The 20488-nt window shown below is 42.3% G+C and overlaps 1 protein-coding gene across 12 annotated transcripts in view; it reads left to right on the top strand.

Annotated features, from left to right (window-relative positions):
* SETD4 (SET domain containing 4) overlaps window positions 1-20488 on the top strand; it is a 71366-nt gene that overhangs the window by 2709 nt on the left and 48169 nt on the right. For 9 of the 12 annotated variants that reach the window (XR_007155755.1, XR_007155756.1, XR_007155757.1 and 6 more), the window contains exons 2-11: window positions 375-543; window positions 5443-5538; window positions 9440-9477; window positions 11830-11918; window positions 13452-13881; window positions 15951-16125; window positions 17777-17858; window positions 18742-18822; window positions 19106-19202; window positions 19297-19652. Coding sequence is in view for 8 of the 12 variants with exons in the window: in XM_047875793.1 (XP_047731749.1) it covers window positions 471-543; window positions 5443-5538; window positions 9440-9477; window positions 11830-11918; window positions 13452-13881; window positions 15951-16125; window positions 17777-17858; window positions 18742-18822; window positions 19106-19202; window positions 19297-19652 (1517 nt within the window). In the remaining 4 variants the exon portion in view is untranslated. The remainder of the gene's footprint in view (window positions 1-374; window positions 544-5442; window positions 5539-9439; window positions 9478-11829; window positions 11919-13451; window positions 13882-15950; window positions 16126-17776; window positions 17859-18741; window positions 18823-19105; window positions 19203-19296; window positions 19653-20488) is intronic. The other 3 variants (XM_047875794.1, XR_007155758.1, XM_047875798.1) reach the window with 3 other exon arrangements.

The following is a 20488-nucleotide window of genomic DNA, read 5'->3' as shown; positions in this document are numbered from 1 at the left end:
CAAGGGTCAGACTCAACCAAGTGAGCCGCCCAGGCATCCCAGAATGTTTTCTTTTTTCCTCTAAGACCTAGCTTATAGAATCTTTATGGCCATTGTTTTTTCCATGTATGTTAGGTTGGTGCTTAGTAAACGTTGATTTGAATTGAGATACATAAGTCACCAAAGCACACAGTGGTGAAATAGTTGAGGATTTTGATGATTAATCAGCATTTAGTAGGACCTTAACATAAAACTGTTTCAGAGGGAGCAGTATAATGGGCAGTCCCTTACCGCATAAGGAATGATGATTTAGCTTACAGTATAAACGGTTTGTGTACATAAACAGAGAAATGGTTTAGCAAATAATATAAGCTCGTGTATTCAAATCCTTGTAGGTGCAAAGAACAGTGCTTATCATACAACTGGAAGGAAAGGCAAAGAAGAAGCTTTTATATTAGATTGGGCACCTGAACAGAAACTGCAGTTTTGATATGAAGATGGGAAGAGGAAGAACAAGCCGGATCAGAAGACGGAAACTCTTCAGAAGTTCTGTATCAAGAGGAGGTACAGTTTTGATCTTTTCATGCCAGTGATGAAGAAAAGGAATCTTTTGTTGATTGGTATTGACAGACACATGTAGCTTTTCTCAGAGGCCCACGGGCAATGTTCAAAGAGAATATTAATACTCTTTTTAGGAATACCATTATGTTCTTTTAAACTCTTGTGGGAATGTCAGTGTATTTCTCATTGCTTCACCTGTGTCTTCTCTGGGAATGACTCCAGGTTTCTGTTTCCAGTCCTGACCTTTCTCTTGACCTAGAGCTACCTGTAGAATATCAGCGTTTGGATGTAAATTCATCATTTCAGATTCAGCATAACTGAGTCTGAGCAAGACATTGTATGTGGAACTGCTTGGCCAACAAATGCAGTTGTTACTTTTGATAAAAATTAATAAGACTTTTCCTACTTGATCCCAAGCCTGTCAGCACCATCTCAGGCAATCTTTTCCAATTTCTTTCTTTGCTCTCTCTCTAGCTAGTGTCCTACTAAATCTTGTCTAGTTTTTGTTCGGTAGCTTCCCCCTCTCCCTTCTACTACCGAAAGATTTCAGCTTGTTCTTTGCTGGGTTATCTACACCCTTGTTTTTCTTCCCTGCTTATTTTTCCATTTGTTACTCTCAGTCTGACTTTCCTAAGGGACTATTCTCATGTTGCCTTTTTGGTTTAAAAGCTTCCAGGGATCCTCGTTCCATTTTGCATGATAGATGAACTCCTCCTGCCTAACATTACCTTCCTTACGAGGGGGCTTCACCCTGCTATTGCATGTACCAGAAGTATGTTCTCCACTCGCCGCTCCCTGGACACACCCCACATACTTCTGCCTCTGTCGTTCCTCTGAATCCTTCTTCAGTCTAGAACAGCTGTTTTCCTTCTCCTTGCTTATTCAGCTTTTCTCCAGCCTTTAAGACTGAGCTGAGGTCTTATTTTTTTGGCAATGCCATTTTCACTTTTTACTAATGTCACCCTTTGCTAAGATGCTTATTGGGTGTTATTCTTAAAGGCCTACTTACTGGTTTTTTAGTTGTTTCTCATGGAGGTCTTATGTCCCAACTAAGCTGTCAACTTTTGAGGTTGAAGAACATGTTGAACATTCCCCACTGTTTCTAACATAGTGCTCTGTATATAGTAGTTGCTCATTAAATGCTCACTGATTAAATGCTCTTACTGTAAAATCTATTCTCTAGTTTATGGTAACATATTTTGGAAGCCTTATATTTTGGATGGGGTTTTTAGAAAAGTTTTATTGAGGTATAATTGACATATAGTGAATGCCACATATCAAGATAATGAACATATCCATCCATCTCAAGAAGTTTCCTCGTTTCCCGTTGTAATCCTTTCCTTTTGCCCCTCTTTAACAACAGCCCCATCCAGGCCACCACTGATCTGCTTTCTGTCACTATTGATTTATTTGCATTTTATATTTTCATATAACTATATAGTATGTCATATAATAATATATAGTGTTTGGCTTCTTTTACTTAGCATAGTTATTTTGAGATAATTGTGTTTATCAATATTTATTGTTTTTTATTGCTGAATACATTCCATCATTTGTTTGTCTTCTTGATGTACATTTGGATTGTTTTCATTTTTTTTTTTCTTGCCTGTTAAAAATAAAGCTGTTAATGAACATTTGTGTACAGTCTTTGCTTTTGCATGGACACATGATTTCTCTTCTCTTGGGTCAATACCTAGGAGTAGAAAGACTGGATCATATGATATATGTTCAGCTTTTAAAGAAAAAGAAACTGTCAAGCAGTTTTTCAGTGTGGTTGTATAATTTCCACCAGCAGTTAGTGAGAGTTCCAGTTGCTCCACATTTTTGCCGACACTTCTTATTGTCTTTTTGGTTATAGCCATCCTAACGGGTAGAAGTGCTGTCATATTGTGGTTTGATGTGTATTTTCCTAATGACTGGTGAGCTTATTTGCTATTTACATAGGCATTCTTTGGTAAACTGTTTAGATCTTTTGCCCATGTTTTTATTAGGTTGTTTTCTTTTTCATCTTCTTTTTTTATTTTGTTTTCTGGTTATGGTAAGAAAGGCATTCTCTTCCATTACATCTTCTATCTGGCTCTTATTTGTACTTGTGATGGCTGTTGATTTCTACACCTTGATTTTTTACGACACCGTGTTGGTAAATTCTCTTCTATCTATCTTTTTTTTTTTTTTTTTTTTTAAATTTTCCTTCAACTTTTATTCATTTTTGGGACAGAGAGAGACAGAGCATGAACGGGGGAGGGGCAGAGAGAGAGGGAGACACAGAATCGGAAACAGGCTCCAGGCTCTGAGCCATCAGCCCAGAGCCTGACGCGGGGCTCGAACTCCCGGACCGCGAGATCGTGACCTGGCTGAAGTCGGACGCTTAACCGACTGCGCCACCCAGGCGCCCCTCTTCTATCTATCTTTTTGCACTATTATTCTTTTATTGTTTTTTGAGCTGAAAATGATAATTTTTATTTATTTATAGCTTATTTAATTTTTAAAATTCCAGTACAACTAATGTAGAGTATTATACTAGTTTCACGTGTACAATACAGTGATTGCACAATTCTGTACATTACTCAGTGTTCATCATAAGTGCACTCTTAATCCCCATCAACTATTTCCCCTCCCCCCCGCCCACCTCCCCTCTATAACCATCGTTTGTTCTCTATATTTAAGAGTCTGTTTTTTTATCTCTTTTTTTTCTTTGTTTATTTCTTAAATTCCATGTATGAGTGGAATCATATGGTATTTGTCTTTCTCTGAATGACTTATTTCACTTAGCATTATACTCTCTAGATCCATCCATTTTGTTGTAAACAGCAAGATTTCATTCTTTTTTTTTTTTTTTTTTTTGGTCGAGTAGTATTGCAGGGGTGTGTGTGTGTGTGTGTGTGTGTGTGTGTGTGTGTACCACCTCTTCTTTATCCATTCATCTTGTCAGTGGCCACTCGAGCTGCTTTCATAATTTGGCTATTGTAAATAAGGCTGCAGTAAACACAGGGGTGCACATATCTTTTGGAATTAGTGTTTTTGTATTCTTTGGGTAAATACCCAGTAGTGGAATTACTGAGTCATATGGTAATCCTATTTTTAAAAAATTTTTGAGGAAGCTTCTTACTGTCTTTGTCAGTGGCTGCACCAGTTAACATTCCTACCAACAGTGCATAAGTGTTCCTTTTTCTCCACATACTCACTCATACTTGTTTTGTTTATTGTGCTTTTGATTGTAGCCATTCTAAAATCACAGGTGTGAGGTAATATCTCATTGTGGTATTGATTTTCATTTCCCTGATGATGAGTGATGTTGAGCATCTTCTCATGTGTATGTTGGCCATCTGGATGTCTTCTTTGGAAAAATGTCTTGTTTTCTTTTTCTTGACTACTGAGAGTTCTTAGATATTCTGGATACAAGTCTTTGATCAGATAGCTGTTGTGCAAATGTTTTCAATTATTCTGTGGCATTTCTTTACATGCTTTTAACAGTGTCTTTCTTTTGAAGAACAGAAATTTAAAATTTTAATAAAGTCCTCTTTATCAATTTGTTGTTTTAGGGATCTTCCTTTTGGCGGTGTACCTAAGAAATTTATGTAACCCTGGGTTGCAAAGATTTTCTAGTATGTTTTCTAGTAGTAGTTTTGTAGTTTCAGGCTTTATATTTAAGTCTGTGATTAATTTTGAGTTGATTTTTATAGATGGTGCAACATAGGAATAAGTGCATCCTTTTTTGCTTATGTAGATCCAGTTCTTTCAGCAACATTTATTGAGAAAACTGTCCTTTTCCACTGAATTGCTTTTGCACCTTCGTAAAAAATCATCTCTTCATATATTTGTGAGTCTGTTTTTGGATTTTCTTTTCTGTTCCATTGATTTCTTTATTAGTCTTGATGACAGTATTACATAATCTTGGTTACTATAGCTTATAATAAGTTTTGAAATCAGTATTTCGAAGTGGTTTTGACTATTGTAGGTCCTTTGCATTTTCATATGGCTTTTAGAATCATTTTGTCAATTTATACAAAATGTCTGCTTGAATTTTGATTGGGTCATATTGAATCTATAGATCACTTTGGGGAGAATTTGACATTTTAACAATATTGAGTCTTCTAGTCCATAAACAAGGTATATTTCTCCATTTATTCATGTTACTGACTTGAGATCTTTTAAAAAATTATTTTTAATTGTGATAAAATACACATAACTTAAAATTTACCATTGTAACCATTTTTAAGTATACTCCAGGAATGTTAAGTACATTCATATTGTTGTGTGATGAATCTCCAGAACTCTTTTCATCTTGTAGAACTGAGAGTCTATACCCATTAAGTAGTAACTCCTCATTCTTCACTCTTCCCTAACCCCTAGCAACAACCATTCTGCTTTCTGTTTCAATGATTTTTCATCAGGTGTGGAGGTTTTTTGTTAGATAGTCTTCATCAGATTCAGGAAATTTTATCCTTGCCTTGTTGGCATTATTTACAGGAAAGAATGTTAGATTTTATCAAATGTTTTTCCTGAATCTTTGAGGTGACCATGGTTTTTCTTTTCTAGTTCACGTTATTTAGTCATATTTTAAAATTTATTCTCTTTTATAATAGGACTGTGTGAGACCATTACTTCTTAAATTTTTTTTTTTCAACGTTTATTTATTTTTGGGACAGAGAGAGACAGAGCATGAACGGGGGAGGGGCAGAGAGAGAGGGAGACACAGAATCGGAAACAGGCTCCAGGCTCTGAGCCATCAGCCCAGAGCCTGACGCGGGGCTCGAACTCACGGACCGCGAGATCGTGACCTGGCTGAAGTCAGACGCCCAACCGACTGCGCCACCCAGGTGCCCTGACCATTACTTCTTAAATGGAGATCTGATTACATATTGATCTTATTCTCCATTGTTTCTTTTCTCTCTTGATTAGTGAATGAGAGCTACAAGCCTGAATTTATAGAGCTTAAGAAGTGGCTGAAAGATAGAAAGTTTGAAGATACAAACTTAATACCTGCTTGTTTTCCAGGTAAGGCCTGTTATTCAAGTCTCATGACTTTTTTCACATGAGAGACGTGTGAGCCCAGGTGATAGGAAAACACGTGTAGTTCTTAAAGGTGGTCTGTATTCTGTCTGGGAGCACATCTTCTGTTGTGTGTCAGGCTTCCTACTTTGTAGCTGTCATATTTATTTATCCTTCGCCTTCTTTTAAAAATAAGTTGAAGTGGCTTATGGGGAGAAGTTCCCAAGTGGTGAAATAATATCAAAAATTATAAAAGGAAAATGAGCATAGAAAAATAAGGTGAAGGCAGGGATAAGAAAATACATAAAAGCCCTGATTCTAAAATCTTATTGTACACCTGGGAGGTGAGCCACAAATTTGACTTGTCTTTCCAGTGGCCAGACACTTTATATGATCAACACCTGAGTCTTTGTGTTCTGTAAAGAAAATTAAATCGTTTACATGGCAGAAGTGCAGGTATTCCTGGAAGAGACCTGAAGGAAATGTCTTTGCTGGGTCTTCATAGGGAAGACATTTATTTATTTATTTATTTTTTTAAAGGATTGTCACTAATCCTTCTTTATTTTTTTTTTTTAATTTTTTTTTTCAACGTTTATTTATTTTTGGGACAGAGAGAGACAGAGCATGAACGGGGGAGGGGCAGAGAGAGAGGGAGACACAGAATGGGAAACAGGTTCCAGGCTCTGAGCCATCAGCCCAGAGCCCGACTCGGGGCTCGAACTCACGGACCGCGAGATCGTGAGATCATGACCTGGCTGAAGTCGGACGCTTAACCGACTGCGCCACCCAGGCGCCCCTTTAGGGAAGACATTTATGTAATGTACCTGGTGTCCTTATCATCATGCTTATGGTGGTTTCATGGGATTTTTCAAGCCCTGCAGGCTGATGGGATTATTCCATAGCTCAGGTGAGTCAAAACAGTTTTCTAAGAGAAGGAGGTTCCAAACAACCAGTGGAGGTGCTCATTCTCTGGTGGTGTGGCTCGAGGAGAGGAGTCCTTAGGAAGGCCTCAGCTGGCTTGTGGCTGTGCTCCCCAAGTGTTAGAGGAGGAGCCTTCTGTGTGGCCGTAGCTTTAACAGTCACCTAAGCAGAGGCCAAGTAACATAATTTTCTGAAGTTCAGGAGCTTGATGTGGAGTTTGGATTAGCATTTTCTTCTGGAACATTCTCTCATAGAAGTTGGCAGCTTGCTCTGGGTGTGTGCCTGCGTACCACCAATTCCATCCAGAAGTGGGCTTGAGGTATCCATGGAGAGGACCAAGATGCTTTTCGGAAGGATTCTGGGTCTGGTGTAGCATAGAGACTGCTGTGCTGTCAGGGCAGGTACAGCACACTTACCTTACAGAAAATTAAATCGTATGCCTCTTGAGTGCTCCTTTTGGCCACTGAGATGATTAAGTAGCCATTACATAATTTAACTTTGAGCGGATTAACTTCCTTAATACATCACCAAGATAAATAATTGACCACGTGTGGGCCTGGTTGAATGAGGTGACGTGTGTAGTTATTCCCTGTGCGTCAGTTACACATGGTGACTTTGGGCTAAAATACTTGCCATTATCTGTTAGGACTACTCCTATTTAAGACGGTAAACCTTTTTTGTCAGGCTCTAACGGAATGTTGAACTTTCTGTTTTTGTGTGTCAAGCACAAAAAATAGTAAAAGCCATGCTCTTAGATTTGACTGGATGGAGTTCTTCACAAGATGATCAAGAGGACATAGTGTCAGGCATGGACTTGTGCCTTTGGCCTGTCTATGCCTCAGATGTCTCTTTGGCTTAAGAAGGATAGGATTAAAATTAGCAGGCAGGGATTGGCATATGCTTAAATGGGATGCCTGAAAATAAGTAATCTAACTATAATTTAGAGCGGTAAAGAGTTACCGTTTTTAGTGGGAACAACTGTCTCTGGGCCCACCTCCAGATTCGTGGTCACAGAGAAGCTAAAGCAAAACGGTTTGGTAATGATCAGAGCCCACTACTTACATTTCTAGGGGCAAAGAACCTTCTGTCTTAGTCAGTTTGGGCTGCTGTAGCAAATTACCATAGACTGGGTAGCTTAAACAACAATTTTGTTCTCACAGTTTTGGGGCTGGGAAGTCCAAGATCATGGCATGGGCAGATTGAGTGTCTGGTGAGGACTGATTCCGGGTTTACAAATTGCCATCTTCGTGCTGGGCCCTCACGTGTTGGAGAGCAGGGAGCTAGACAAGCTTTCTGGTCTCTTCCTACTGCTGCCGTAGGCACCAAGTCCCATTCATGAGGACTCCATCCTTATGACCTAATCACTTATCGAAGGCCACACTTCCTAACGTCCTCACATTGTGGGTTGGGATTTCAACATATCTTCTCTAAATGCTTTATATATTTTTAGCTCTTAATCTGATGGGAGGGAACATTTGTGGGAGTCTGTCCAAGTGTACAAAATTCTGGGGACTTAATCTTGGTTTGTGGAGGGGCAAGGCAAGACTCCTCAGTTGCAAGCAGGATTCAGTCTTTAGACTCTCACCTGATTTGAGTACTGACCCTACTGTTTCCTTTTGCCACCAAAAGCACTGGCCAATCTGGGTCTCCCAGTTAGATTTATGATTGCAGAAGTTTTAAGGTGCTGGGAAGTCTGTAATAAGCTTTTCTTTTATAAGATCCTAATGGCCACCTCCTACCTTGCCTTAGTAAGTGCAGGTTTCTGTGATTTGTTTTCTGTTATTGAATACTATGTTGTAGAAATACAGGCGAAGTATCTCCCAGATTTATTTCATATGCCAGGTTCTGTTCGTATATATATTTGAAGAGAAATTTCCACTTAGATTAGTATGCGGGTCTTTTAAAGGATGACCTTGTAGAAAAAAAATCCTCCCATTAGTAATTGGTTCCAGGAAGGGTTCTGGCCCACAGGGGTGATTAACTCTGCTGTGGGACATACAGAAGATATTTAAATAAGTTCTTAAAACCAAATACTGAACAGACAGTATGCTTCTGGGTGGGGAGATGAGTTATGACTCGTCAAATCAGACTTGGCAGACCCCTGATCCAGGACTTGAGGAAGAAGATCCATCCATGAAGTAGGAGCTCCTAGTAGTCCTGCAGGGATTGACCTTTGCTGAATTATAGTCCCTCCGAGTGGAGAGAAAAAGATGAGGAAGTATGAATTTGAAAAGATGAACGTTCTGGACCTCATAATAATTATAGGTCACAGTGTACCTAGGCCTGCCAGAAAAGCTGCTGTCTGACTGTTACGGGAAGGCAGCCTTTGGCTTGGAAGGGTTAATTTCTGGGTGTTGGTGGTGTTGACAGTGCAGCTGGTGAGATTACTTGCTGTGACTGCTCTGGCCAAGGCCTTGGTTCGCAGGGAGGAGCTGGTCCTGGATTGTGCCTGCTGAGCTCACCTGGTCGAGGAGAGTCTAATGGCTTTCGTGGTCGGGGAGGGGAGGGTGTCGTCTGCAGTCTTTGTGGGACCTGAGTGGGTTTTACTGGCCAGCCAGTCAAAGAGGTCTCAAGATCATCGCTGGAAAGCTGGTGCTGGTAGTAGGTAAAAGTGGTTGAGGGTCCAGCCTCTCAGCTTGGGTGGGCATCAAGAGCGGGCCCCCAGCACGGCTGGTAGGTTCCCGGAGAGAGGGTCCAGTTCAGAGGGTCCTGTAAGAGACACCTCAGCAGATGTGTGTAAAGTCAATTATCTTTAGGTCTTGACTTTTTGCTCTTCAAGGATTACAAATGCAAAAGGAGGTCAGGACATTTCCCAGAACAGCTCCTTGATCCTCTCTCTCCCCTGGGAGCCAAAGGATGAGAGGTGCCCAGCTTCAGCTTTATGTAATTTTGAAGTTCAATTGCATTTTTTTTTTATTCAAAATGATATCCCTGAGATCTTGAAGATATCATAGGATTTACCCTTTTTTTTCTTTTTGTGTCTTAGGTACAGGAAGAGGGCTGATGAGCAAAACATCCTTGCAGGTGAGAATTTCTCTTTTCCTTGACGCCTAGTATAGATTTTGCTGCTTTGTTTTTGTGGTTTAGATCAAGTGAATTAAAGACATTTCAGACACACAGCCATTTTTTACCTAATCATAGGTTTGAATATAATTGTGTCAGGATTAAGTTTGCTGCATATAAGAGACAAACCCAAAGTAACAGTGCTTAAACAAAGTAGAAATTTATTTTGCTCTCAAGTAAGCAAGCCTGGATAGGCAGACCTGGGCACGTGTGGTGGCCCCAGGCCGTTAGAGGCCCAGGCTCCTTCCAGCTCTCTGTGCACATCCTAGAGGAAGCCCTGCACCCTCAGGTCCACGGTCTAGCTCTTGGAGCTTGAGCAGCAGCATGGAGCCAGGGGGTGAGGAAGGGCAGGCTTCCTTCTTTTAAGGAAATTCCAGCCCCATTGCATCCACAGTGACTGGGTGCACAGCCCCGGCTGGCTTCGAGGGATGAGAGACGTGTCCTTTCCCTGGCACCTCCAGATACGATTGCATTAATGGCAGGAGGGGAGAAGGCACATTAGGTTGGCAGCCAGCCATCTCTGCCACAGCAAATTGTATAAAGCAGGTCATATTTTAAATGTGCCAGGGGAGGAAGCCATGCTTATCTGAGAGGTTGTGTGTGGTATATGAGTGCCGCCTGAGGAAGCAGAGGGCAGAGCCTCGGAGCTGGTCCCAGGGTGCAGGGTGGCCTTCAGCTCAAGGCCCCCAACCCCTAGCCCCCCAGCTTGTTTCCTCACCTGGAAAACAAGGTAGATGACATAGGTGATCCCCCAGGTCCATTTTAGTTCTTTCTGTTCTATTTAAAGGACATCCAATGCATGATTTTCTGTAAGGCTAGAAGTTAATTCCTTAATTTATTTTTAAGGAATTATTAAATTATTTATTTATTATTCCTTATAAAATCCAGCTGTGTACACATGTTTGGCCTAAAGAGTGGTACCATTTAATGTATAACTCTATTATGGTACTTTCATTTTTTTTAACTTTAAAGTTTTACATTGTGGTAAAATATATATGACAAAATTTACCATTTTAGCCATTTTTAAGTGTACGGTTCAATAATATTAAGTACAGTCACATTGTTGTACAATATTTTTATTTATTTTTTTGAGAGACAGAACAAGTGGGGGAGGGGCAGAGAGAGAAGGGAGAGAGAGAATCCTAAGCAGGTTCCACGCCCAGGATGGAACCCTACTTGGGACTTGATCTCACAACCCTGGGACCATGACCTGAGCCAAAGTCAAGAGTCAGATGCTTAACTGACTGAGCCACTTAGGCAGCTCACAGTATTTGTATTTTTTGAGAGAACATATAATTGACTGTGCTCTATTTCCGGAGGAGAAATACGCCTCACGTATAAAGCAGTAAATATAGGTCATCTTTGTTTAGATTCTGAAATGATAATTGGCAGTTGCTTCACATCTGCTTTCAAATATGGCTTTCCGTTCAACTTTTTGAATATTAGGGATGTATTTTACACATAGTGAAATGCACAGATTTTAAGGGTCTAGTTTGTTAAGTGTTGATGATGATGAGATTTATTCCAGTCAAGATACAGAGCATTTTATTAAGTGGCTTTTTGAAATTGTGGGCTGTTGGACTAGGAGGGGACTCTAGGGACCGTCCAACTTGATCTTAATTTACATATATTGAAACTAGAAATTGAACCCAGAAGATTTTTGGCTGAGACTTTTAACCAACTTAGATGCCAGTTATAATGAAAGCCAGGATCTTAATTAACATCAGCCTTCTTAATGCTTTATTTCTTCCTGGTGTCTGTTACTTGACATCTTAATTTTTCTTTCTGTGTTCCTGTCTCAGTGGGCAGAAATGAAAACTACACTTTTGCGGGTAGTAAAATGCGATCCTTGTGCGGGTGGGCTGCCTTTTCTCTATCTAGTTGGCACAGGTGGTATGGAGAGTAGGCCGTTGCTGGGAGCAGTCACTGGATGCACACATTTCGCCAGATGGAATGGTTTCTGTCGTTTCCCACAGCTAGCACTGTTCCCTGGTGTAAGAAAGTGAAGGAACGATGCGATGTGAGTTGTCAAAGTGTTTCCATAGGCGCTGGTGAAAGGCTGACTGCTAGTGGATGTCAGTCAAATGAGTCACCTTTGATTGTTGTTGGGGTTGCGGTTCCTGCCATCGGAGCAGTCTCGCCTGCATCCGCTGACCCAGGGACGTGGGAGCCAGACCGTGGGTTCTGGTGTCCGTGGTTGGGTTTTGCTGGGTTCTTAGGAGGCGATCACGGACTCAAGGACTTCACAGAACTTGTACTCACAGGTCCTTCTCAAAGCGTGGGTGTTCTAAACTTTACTTTCTTTTTGGTAAGGAGGGACAGGTGATTATTTCGTTGCCTGAGAGTTGCCTGCTCACCACGGACACAGTGATTAGAAGCTACTTAGGGGCGTACATCGCTAAGTAAGTGACCGCACACATGATTGTCTGCTCAAGTGCTTATCCTCTCAAGTCCACAGCATCAGCAAATATGTCAACTAAGGCCTAGTTCGTTAGGCCCACCCCTTCGTACACCTCATACATGTTTGTTCTCTGAAGTTTGTTCTTGATTCGTTTTAAACTGCATTTTTAAGGTTTTTAATAGGCTGCCTTGGATGTGGGTTTGAATCCTGATCTATTACTTACAGAAAATGAAGATAAAATGGAAGAATAGATGTAAATCATTCTGAGTACCTTGACTCCTCGTAGCCTGTTCTCCATCGTAGTAGGTCTTGACAAATGTTACTCTTATTTTTACCCTTACTGTACATGGTTGAATTCTCTTTCAACTATGAAGAGCTGTTGACATTATGAGTTAGTTTTGCTTAGCAGAGAAGAGAGAAGGCCAAAAAAGGAGCTGAGAACTGTTTTCTGGCTTTTGTTATGGGGGCCTTTGTTTTGGGGGACTTTTATGAGGACAGAGTGAGCAAGATCCTTAGCAGAAGGGGTTTCTAAATCATGAGGGTTGAAAGATTATGTTGCTTCTTAATCCAGGGTAAATTCTGGACTTTTAATCTCCTCCACATGTTTTTCTGAAGGCAAATGTATCTTTATTGACCTGAGTAGAAGCAAGGATACTCTTTGTATTAACATTTTCTGTATCATTCTGAAATTTTGAGTAGGATAATTGGCAGTGTAGAATCTGGACTGTGAGATTAATGAAAACTTTTCTAAATACATTCATGCAACATGAGATCTTTTTATTGGTAACAAATAAAAATACTGCAAGGTATAATTGGTAATAGAGTGGGTAAATTTAGGAATTAAAACGTTAGCAAATATATAATGAGTTTCTTGAATTTCTCTCTGGGTTAGTATCATGCAGTAGAGCTTTGCAGTGATAGAAATGGGTGTTTCGCTCTGCCTGGTCTAGTATGGTGGCCATTACCCACATATGGCTATTGAGTGCTTGATATGTGGCTTACATGATTGAGGAATTGAATTTTAAATGCTACGTTTAATTAAAAAAACTAAAACTGAAATAGCTATAAGTACTCAGTGGTTACTGTATTGGATGGGGCAGGTCCAGATTCTTTCCACCCATTTTTCCCTACCGTGTTTGATACGCTTAGCCAAGTGAATTAAGTGAAACAGAGCAAAAGCTTTAAAACTGGAGAACCAAGTTGGAAGCAGAGAAGCTGTTTACAAAAAGGAATCCCTAAAAACAAAGCTGGAACTTTGGGTTAGTGAGTCAGTTGTCGCTTATCAGTGTGACTTCTTTGGGGCACTTACATCACGGTGCAATCTGGAGAGGAAAGTTTGAGGAGGCAAGAGACCCCCTGTCGGGTGCGTCAAATAAACTCCGAGTGTAGTCACAGTTTGGCTACAGTTCCTCTGGGAGCAGAAAACACCACTGGGATATCTGTGTCTCTAGCTCCTTCCATATTTTGAATAAAAGTAATTCTTTTAATCTGCCTTTTAATAATTTAAATTATGTTTGGCTTCTCATTTTAACAGATGGCGGCCTCCTCCATCTCCTCTGCTGGCTCTGTGTACCTTTCTGGTTTCAGAAAAGCATGCTGGGGACCAGTCCGTCTGGAAACCTTACCTAGAGATTTTACCAAAGGCCTACACCTGCCCCGTTTGCTTGGAGCCAGAAGTGGTGAATCTTTTTCCCAAACCCTTGAGAGCAAAGGCCGAAGAGCAGAGAGCCCGTGTGCGAGAGTTCTTTTCTTCCTCCAGAGGCTTTTTCTCTTCCCTGCAGCCTCTGTTTTCCGAGGCCGTCGGGAGCATCTTTAGCTACCGTGCCCTCCTGTGGGCCTGGTGTACGGTCAACACCAGGGCCGTGTATGTGAAGCCCAGGCGGAGGCGCTGCTTTTCCGCGGAGCCAGACACCTGTGCGCTCGCCCCGTACCTGGATCTGCTGAACCACAGCCCCCGTGTGCAGGTGAGCAGTTGACGAGGGCGCACGTTCTGATCGGACAGGAGGGACTCTGACGTGTAGAACCTGTGACTTTGAAACCATAGAGAGAGGTGTTGTTGGCGTTAGGTAAACCTGCCTGCCACCAGCTAATTTTCTGTCCTTTCTCCCAGCCCCGTTTTCCCTGCGTGGCGTCCCTTTTTTTTTTTGCTGTGTTTTCACCCACAGCGCTCAGTGCTGTGTCCCCTGGATGACCTTAACCAGCAGCCCCCCACACTCACCTTTGGTGCAGCATCCTCCTTCTCCTGCCAGCGTGGGGGCTGAGGTCCAGATTGCTGCCCTGTTCCCTCTCACATGTGGTGGCATTGCTGTCAGCATTGACCTTTGCCACGATCACTGACTGACTTACGACCCCCTCCGTGAGCTGTGTGAGGACGGGGACTATGCCTTGTTCTGCCCTGTAACCACAGTGCTCGTTGTGGGGCCGGGCACCTAGTGGGCATTCGATAAACCTTTACTGAATGGATGGATATCTGTGGGGAAATGGAGTTGGGGAAATATTAAAGAAACCCTCTTTGGGAGGTAGTCCTAGATCTCGTCTCCAGCCCTTTTCCCCTGTGGCACATAACGGAGATGATGATGTTTGTAGGCTTGCTGGGGTTAAGTGCCTGGCTTCGAGGGCAGAGGTAGCCACGTGTCAGCTTACCTGTAACCTGCTCAGGGTACACTTGAGATACACTGGCTGGGCCCTTGCCCATGCTGTTCTCTTCATACTCTACCCCATATGGAGAAGATCGATGGCATCTGGTTAGCCCACATGCCAGTGAGAGGAGAGCGCAGAGAGGCCTGTACTATGCTTTCTTAGGCCGAGGCAGTCTCCTTGCCTGCTTGTTCTTTTGTAGAAATATGCGTTTAATGTAGAAATATTAAGCAAAGGAGGTGGAGGTTAGATGGGTGTGTCTGTGATTGATGTCAGTGAAATAATGTTGGCGGCATGCAGTGTAATAGGATGCTGGACACGGGGACTGAGTCCTCCTTGGCGTGACTTTATTTGTATTGGGCTGTTAGTGCATTTGTGCTCTAAACCAGTGATTTCACAGCCAAGTGTAGGGGCATCACAAACTATGGCCTGTGGGCATGTGGCCCCAGGGCTCTGGCAAAGCCTGAAATATTTGCCCTCTGGCCCTCTATGGAAAAAAGATGGCGGGTCCTTGGTCTAAAGAGTTGCAGCTGGCTTTTGGCCCATGACTTGAGACCATAGCCCTCATCTGTTGTGCGGCAAGCTGGCAATTTCAGCCTGTTGCTGGTCCTTGCCCTCACTGGGATTTACTGCTTAGTATGGAGGCCTCTGTGCCTGTACCCACTCCTTATTGTGGAGAGCAGGTAGATCATCTTTTCCTTTCTCATCTATTAACTAACAGGATTGTCACAAAATCCACGTGATTGTGTCAATCGATATCCTGCTGCTCAAAGGCTGTGTATTGTAAAACCTGAAATTCATGTGCTGCCTTGATGTCTTTGGGTCTCACAGGGCCCCCCAGAGGCTAGGCTGATTTCCCCGGCTCTCGCTGGATATGCACCCCACCCCCCGCGGTGGCCCCATCAGCTAGACTAGAGCACCCCACCTGGCCTCAACCTAACGGGTTTCACCTTCCCGCCAGTCCTTGAAACTATTCAAGCAAGCAATCACATCTTCCCATGAGAGCCAGGGGGTCACCTCCCATTACTCCAAATCCTGCTCCCCATGGCCCCTGCTGGTCACACTGCTCCTGAGTATAGCCCCCGGTTAGCCCTGTGTGGCTGGTGTGTCCTTATTGCTGTATATGTGACTGGTAAACAGCTGTCAGTCTTACCTGTCCATTGTCAGGTGTCATGTGTGCAGCCATCCCGAGAATCCTCGGACAGGACCCCCTCTCTTACAGAGGGGTGACGTGGAGGCAAACAAGAGGCCCCAGTGCAGGTGTGGCTTTTTCCACGGGTGGTTAAATTCAGTGATGAGTGTTTGAAAGCTGCATCTGCCGTAAATTAATACAATAACTTAATAATTTTAGTTGTATGCTTGGCTTTAAAAAAACATGAACAATTTTCCTTTCTAGGTAGAAGCAGCATTTAATGAGGAAACTCGCTGTTATGAAATTAGAACAGCTTCAAGCTGTAGGAAACATGAAGAGGTGTTCATCTGCTATGGCCCTCATGATAATCAGCGACTGCTCCTGGAGTATGGATTTGTTTCCATCCATAATCCTCACGCTTGTGTTTATGTCTCAGAAGGTTGGAATCAACTTTGTTCTTACTAAGATGATAGAACTCTTTTTTCCTCCCCATCTTGGGATATAGTTTTTTTAAGTTTTAGTAAAAATGGCAAAACCTTAACATATATACCATTTATCTTCCCTTAGATAGGGCCAGTGAAACAACAAAGCCTTCATCGATATCGAGGATAGGAAGAACTGAGAAAAGTTGTGTTGGGTTAGGTCGGACAGTAGAACAGAAGAAAAGGAAAACCGCTGAGGAAATGAATATAATATTGAAAAGATGAGAAGAAATAGAAATGTTTGTACTGAGACATTGTCACTGTCACTAACTACAGGATAGATTGGAGAGCAAAACATAAAAATTTATTTAGGCACCTACTGTGTGAGGCACTGTGGTAATCACAGGAATAAATCTTTTACACAGTCCTTATTTTGGGGTGTTTAATGTCATGATGAAATCTTGATTTCATTTCTGTTTTTTGCAGCCTACTAACTAGCCATCATTGGTATTACTATTTAAAAGGAATAATTGAGCTATTAAATTTATGCTGTGGAAATTCCAAATGTAATATTAATAACAGTACATAGAAAATTGATTTCTTCCCTTCTCTTGATGCAGCAGAGAAAGAGTTTTCTAGGCTATGAAGAAATGTGGCCAGAGGTTTACTGAATGCTTAATTTGGGATAGTTTTAAAACAATTCTGATGGAAATGGAAACTTTTGTTCAAGGTGAAACAACTCCATCCTGTAGGCAGAATAATAATATTATTTCTCAAAATAGAACTAAAAAAGCAAAAACTGGGCCTTGCTGGGTCTCTTAGAAAACTAGCTTTGAGATTAACCTCCTGTTATCAGAATAGCTTTAATATTGATGACCATGAAATATTAATTTGTCAGTTTTGAACAAAGTTTACATTTTAGTTATTTTTACATTAAAAAATAAAAGCATACAAATATGAAGGGGAAATTAAAAAAAGGTTTTAATGTTTATTTTTGAGAGAGAGAGAGAGAGCGAGCAAGCTGGGGAGGGGCAGAGAGAGAGGGAGACACAGAATCCAAAGCAGGCTCCAGGCTCCGAGCTGTCAGTACAGAGCCCAATGCAGGGCTTGAACTCACAGACCACGAGATCATGACCTGTGCTGAAGTCTGACGCTTAACTGACTGAGCCACCCAGACACCCCAAAAGAGAAATTTTAAAAACAGAAAAATCAGGCATTACCCTGATTACCCTGTTACCCCCAAAAACTTTAATTTTTGCATGTTATTGCTTATGATCACAATCAGAAATATCCAATTTTGAATTCTGGCTCTTGAAACCTTTATGTTCCAAACAATTCCTCATGTTTGTACAGCTCCTACGTTTCTGGTCAGTGTAGCTTCCCAGCATCCTGCCACTGTCCTAACGACCTGATTTTGTGGGTTCATTGGCTTAGTGGGAACATGCGTTGAGACTGTGGATGTTTGGTCCCTTGCCCTGGAATTCTTGTAGCTTTTCAGGGGCCAAATAAAGATTCATTGACTTGGGCTCCACTGGAGCTTTTCGATGTGAATTAGGGAAAACTGTTCACACACGTCTTGATTGTTGAGAAGGTAGAATAACTTTAGAAGGCGCACATGTCTGTCGAATGACACCCTAAATTTCGTTCTGATCTTTTTATTTTATATAGATATACTTGTTAAATATCTTCCATCAACAGATAAACAGATGAACAAGAAGATTTCCATTTTAAAGGATCATGACTTTATAGAGTGAGTGTTTCTTAAAATTATTCCTTCAGGAAACTTTGATGAGAAAATGGAGGGTAGGGTTTCTGTAGGTCTGAGATACCTCCTGACTTGTTCCAGTTGACAGGTAGGTATTTGCTGAGCATTTACTGTGTGTACTAAATCGTGTTTGATGCGGGCACATGAGAGTGTAAGATGCTTTTCAAGAAGATTATTTGGGAATATAAGATACAAAGTTGAAGTATTAAATGATCGAACCAAAAGAAAGCCCTGTTTATATCGGTTGGGAGACTGACGTGCCTTCAGCACGTGGTCAGGTGGGATGGCATCAGGCTGCCGCAGGCCTCGCTGGCCCTCAGTCACCCTGCGGCGTGCTGCAGGCATTCAGGGAGCAGGGCTGGTGGGGGCGGCTAGGTGATTCCACGCCAAGTGGGATACACAGGGTTCGAGGCTCTCCTTTCAGATTTTCTCCTGTAAATGAAACCAAATTTGAAATGATCTGGTAGCAGTGTGAGAGCAGTCTGGCTGTGGTGGTTGCCATTTGTCTGATGCCCGGGGTGATGCACATTCTTCACCTTTCATCTCTGGGGCCTGTGGCATGTGACCTCTTGCTCTGGCCAGGCTCAGCTCCTTATCACAATCTGTTGGAAGGTTGTTTTTTACCTTTTTTTTTTTTAAAGAAAGAGTTTTGTGGGGTTTTTTTGTTTGTTTTGTTTTGTTTTGACTCTGGCTTTCTTCTTACGTATTTGAGGACTTAGTTTTCTCTTTTACTATTGTGACCAAGATGCCATACAAAGTGTTACATAATGTTCAGCCCCTTCAGAAAATGTTTGGCTCTTCAGCCATTGCCACGGTGTCATGAGGTACTGAAATGACAGGTGTGTCATTGTTTGTTCTTATGCTTTAGAAATTTGACATTTGGATGGGATGGACCATCTTGGAGGTTACTCACAGCGCTTAAGTTGTTATGTCTGGAAGCTGAAGAATTGTAAGTTTCACGTGTGTCGGTCATGAGCAGTACTTAAACCTGGACATAACCCAGGGGCTTCTTTTAGCTTAAGTTCAAACAGTCAGCCTGGGAGGAGGAAGACATGCCATTGTGTACTGGGTGGCTTATTCTTTTTTTTTTTCAACTTTTATTTATTTTTGGGACAGAGAGAGACAGAGCATGAACGGGGGAGGGGCAGAGAGAGAGGGAGACACAGAATCGGAAACAGGCTCCAGGCTCTGAGCCATCAGCCCAGAGCCTGACGCGGGGCTCAAACTCACAGACCGCGAGATCGTGACCTGGCTGAAGTCAGACGCTTAACCGACTGCGCCACCCAGGCGCCCCGGGGTGGCTTATTCTTTATGGAACTTGCCCGCGTGGTGAGTGTTTCACTTCTAAGTTTTTGCCATTTCTGGAATTCTGGTTTTAGAGTCATAATCAGAGTATGTGGCCCTGAGAACTTTTTATTCTCAGGTATTTTTCCCTGGTGACCTGCATTGTTTAGAGGAAATATTTTTAAAAAATGCATCGTCACTGTTCAGGGGGAAGCCTCTGAGTACCGAGTTTTCCCCTGGGGACAAATCGCTTCTTGGGGAGCTATATCCTCCCTGGGGGCAGATCCAGACCCCTACTAAACGAGAGGCCTTTCCATGGGGGAGGCGGGTAGAGGAGCCCCGGTGTAGACACACGTCCTGGTTCGGCTCCTTAACATTACCTTCAGGCTGCCAGTCCCTCCCCCAGCATGGAAAGGACTGTCCGCTTATATGGCTGCGTGTTGCCTGGTCCAGGCAGCTCCTTCAGCCTGGGTCCACTACTTGGCAAAAGCTCAGGTGAGAGAAACCACTTGAAAAGAGGACTTGCTGAAGATGGTGACCCGGTCCTTGAGCAGTTGGGAGGACTAAATGAATTGATGCCTAGAGATAACCCTTAGCATTGTGCCTCCAAGTAGCTGGTACTCATTCAATGGCAGCTGTTAAGATATGGCTTACCTCTTTTTCTGCAGGGACTCAGGGAGAAAACTTACTTCCCGGTCTCAACAGCAGAAAGAGTTGTGTTCATTCTCAGCAGATGGGGTGTTTTTATTTTACAGTCATTGTGGATTCTGTGTCTGATACGTTTCTTTCTCTTTATTGCTTGCTAGAAAACTCAGAGGCAAGCCTGTGGTTCCTTCAAATGTGTAGCATTTGAAGGCATGCAGTGTATCCTGGTTGTATCTTCTCCTTCTTCCTTGATATTCCTTTGTCTTGTTTTCCTGTCCATTCATCTCACCTGTTTCATCTCCTGTGTGCTCATGTTAAGGGTCTTTAAGTCCTTCTTGGAAAAAGGTATAAGTCCTTAGGCACATACCTCAAATTAAATAAAACAACAGGCTGTTTCCCAAAGGTCACCCTTGGACCGCTTTTCCGCCCTTTGACTTACTCCTAATGGTCTGGAGTGGTGTGGCAGAAGAAGCCCAAGGCCAGGATTCTGCCGGCTCTGTGTTTGCATGCTGTTTCTACCTCTCCTGAGCTTTGTCACTTAGGGTGGGTTCTTTACTGTTCCCAATTCTCAGTTGCTTTGTGTCTAACGTGGGGATAATAATGCCTTCTTTGCTAGGTAATTGTGAAGATGCAATTAGATGATTGGTTTATATGAAACACTGTGCCTAGCATCTAGTGAAAATATG

Source organism: Prionailurus viverrinus, chromosome C2 (assembly GCF_022837055.1).
Source record: "Prionailurus viverrinus isolate Anna chromosome C2, UM_Priviv_1.0, whole genome shotgun sequence".
NCBI lineage: Eukaryota > Metazoa > Chordata > Mammalia > Carnivora > Felidae > Prionailurus > Prionailurus viverrinus.
Note: the sequence above shows the minus strand (reverse complement) of the source record. Positions and strands in the feature narration are given on the sequence as shown.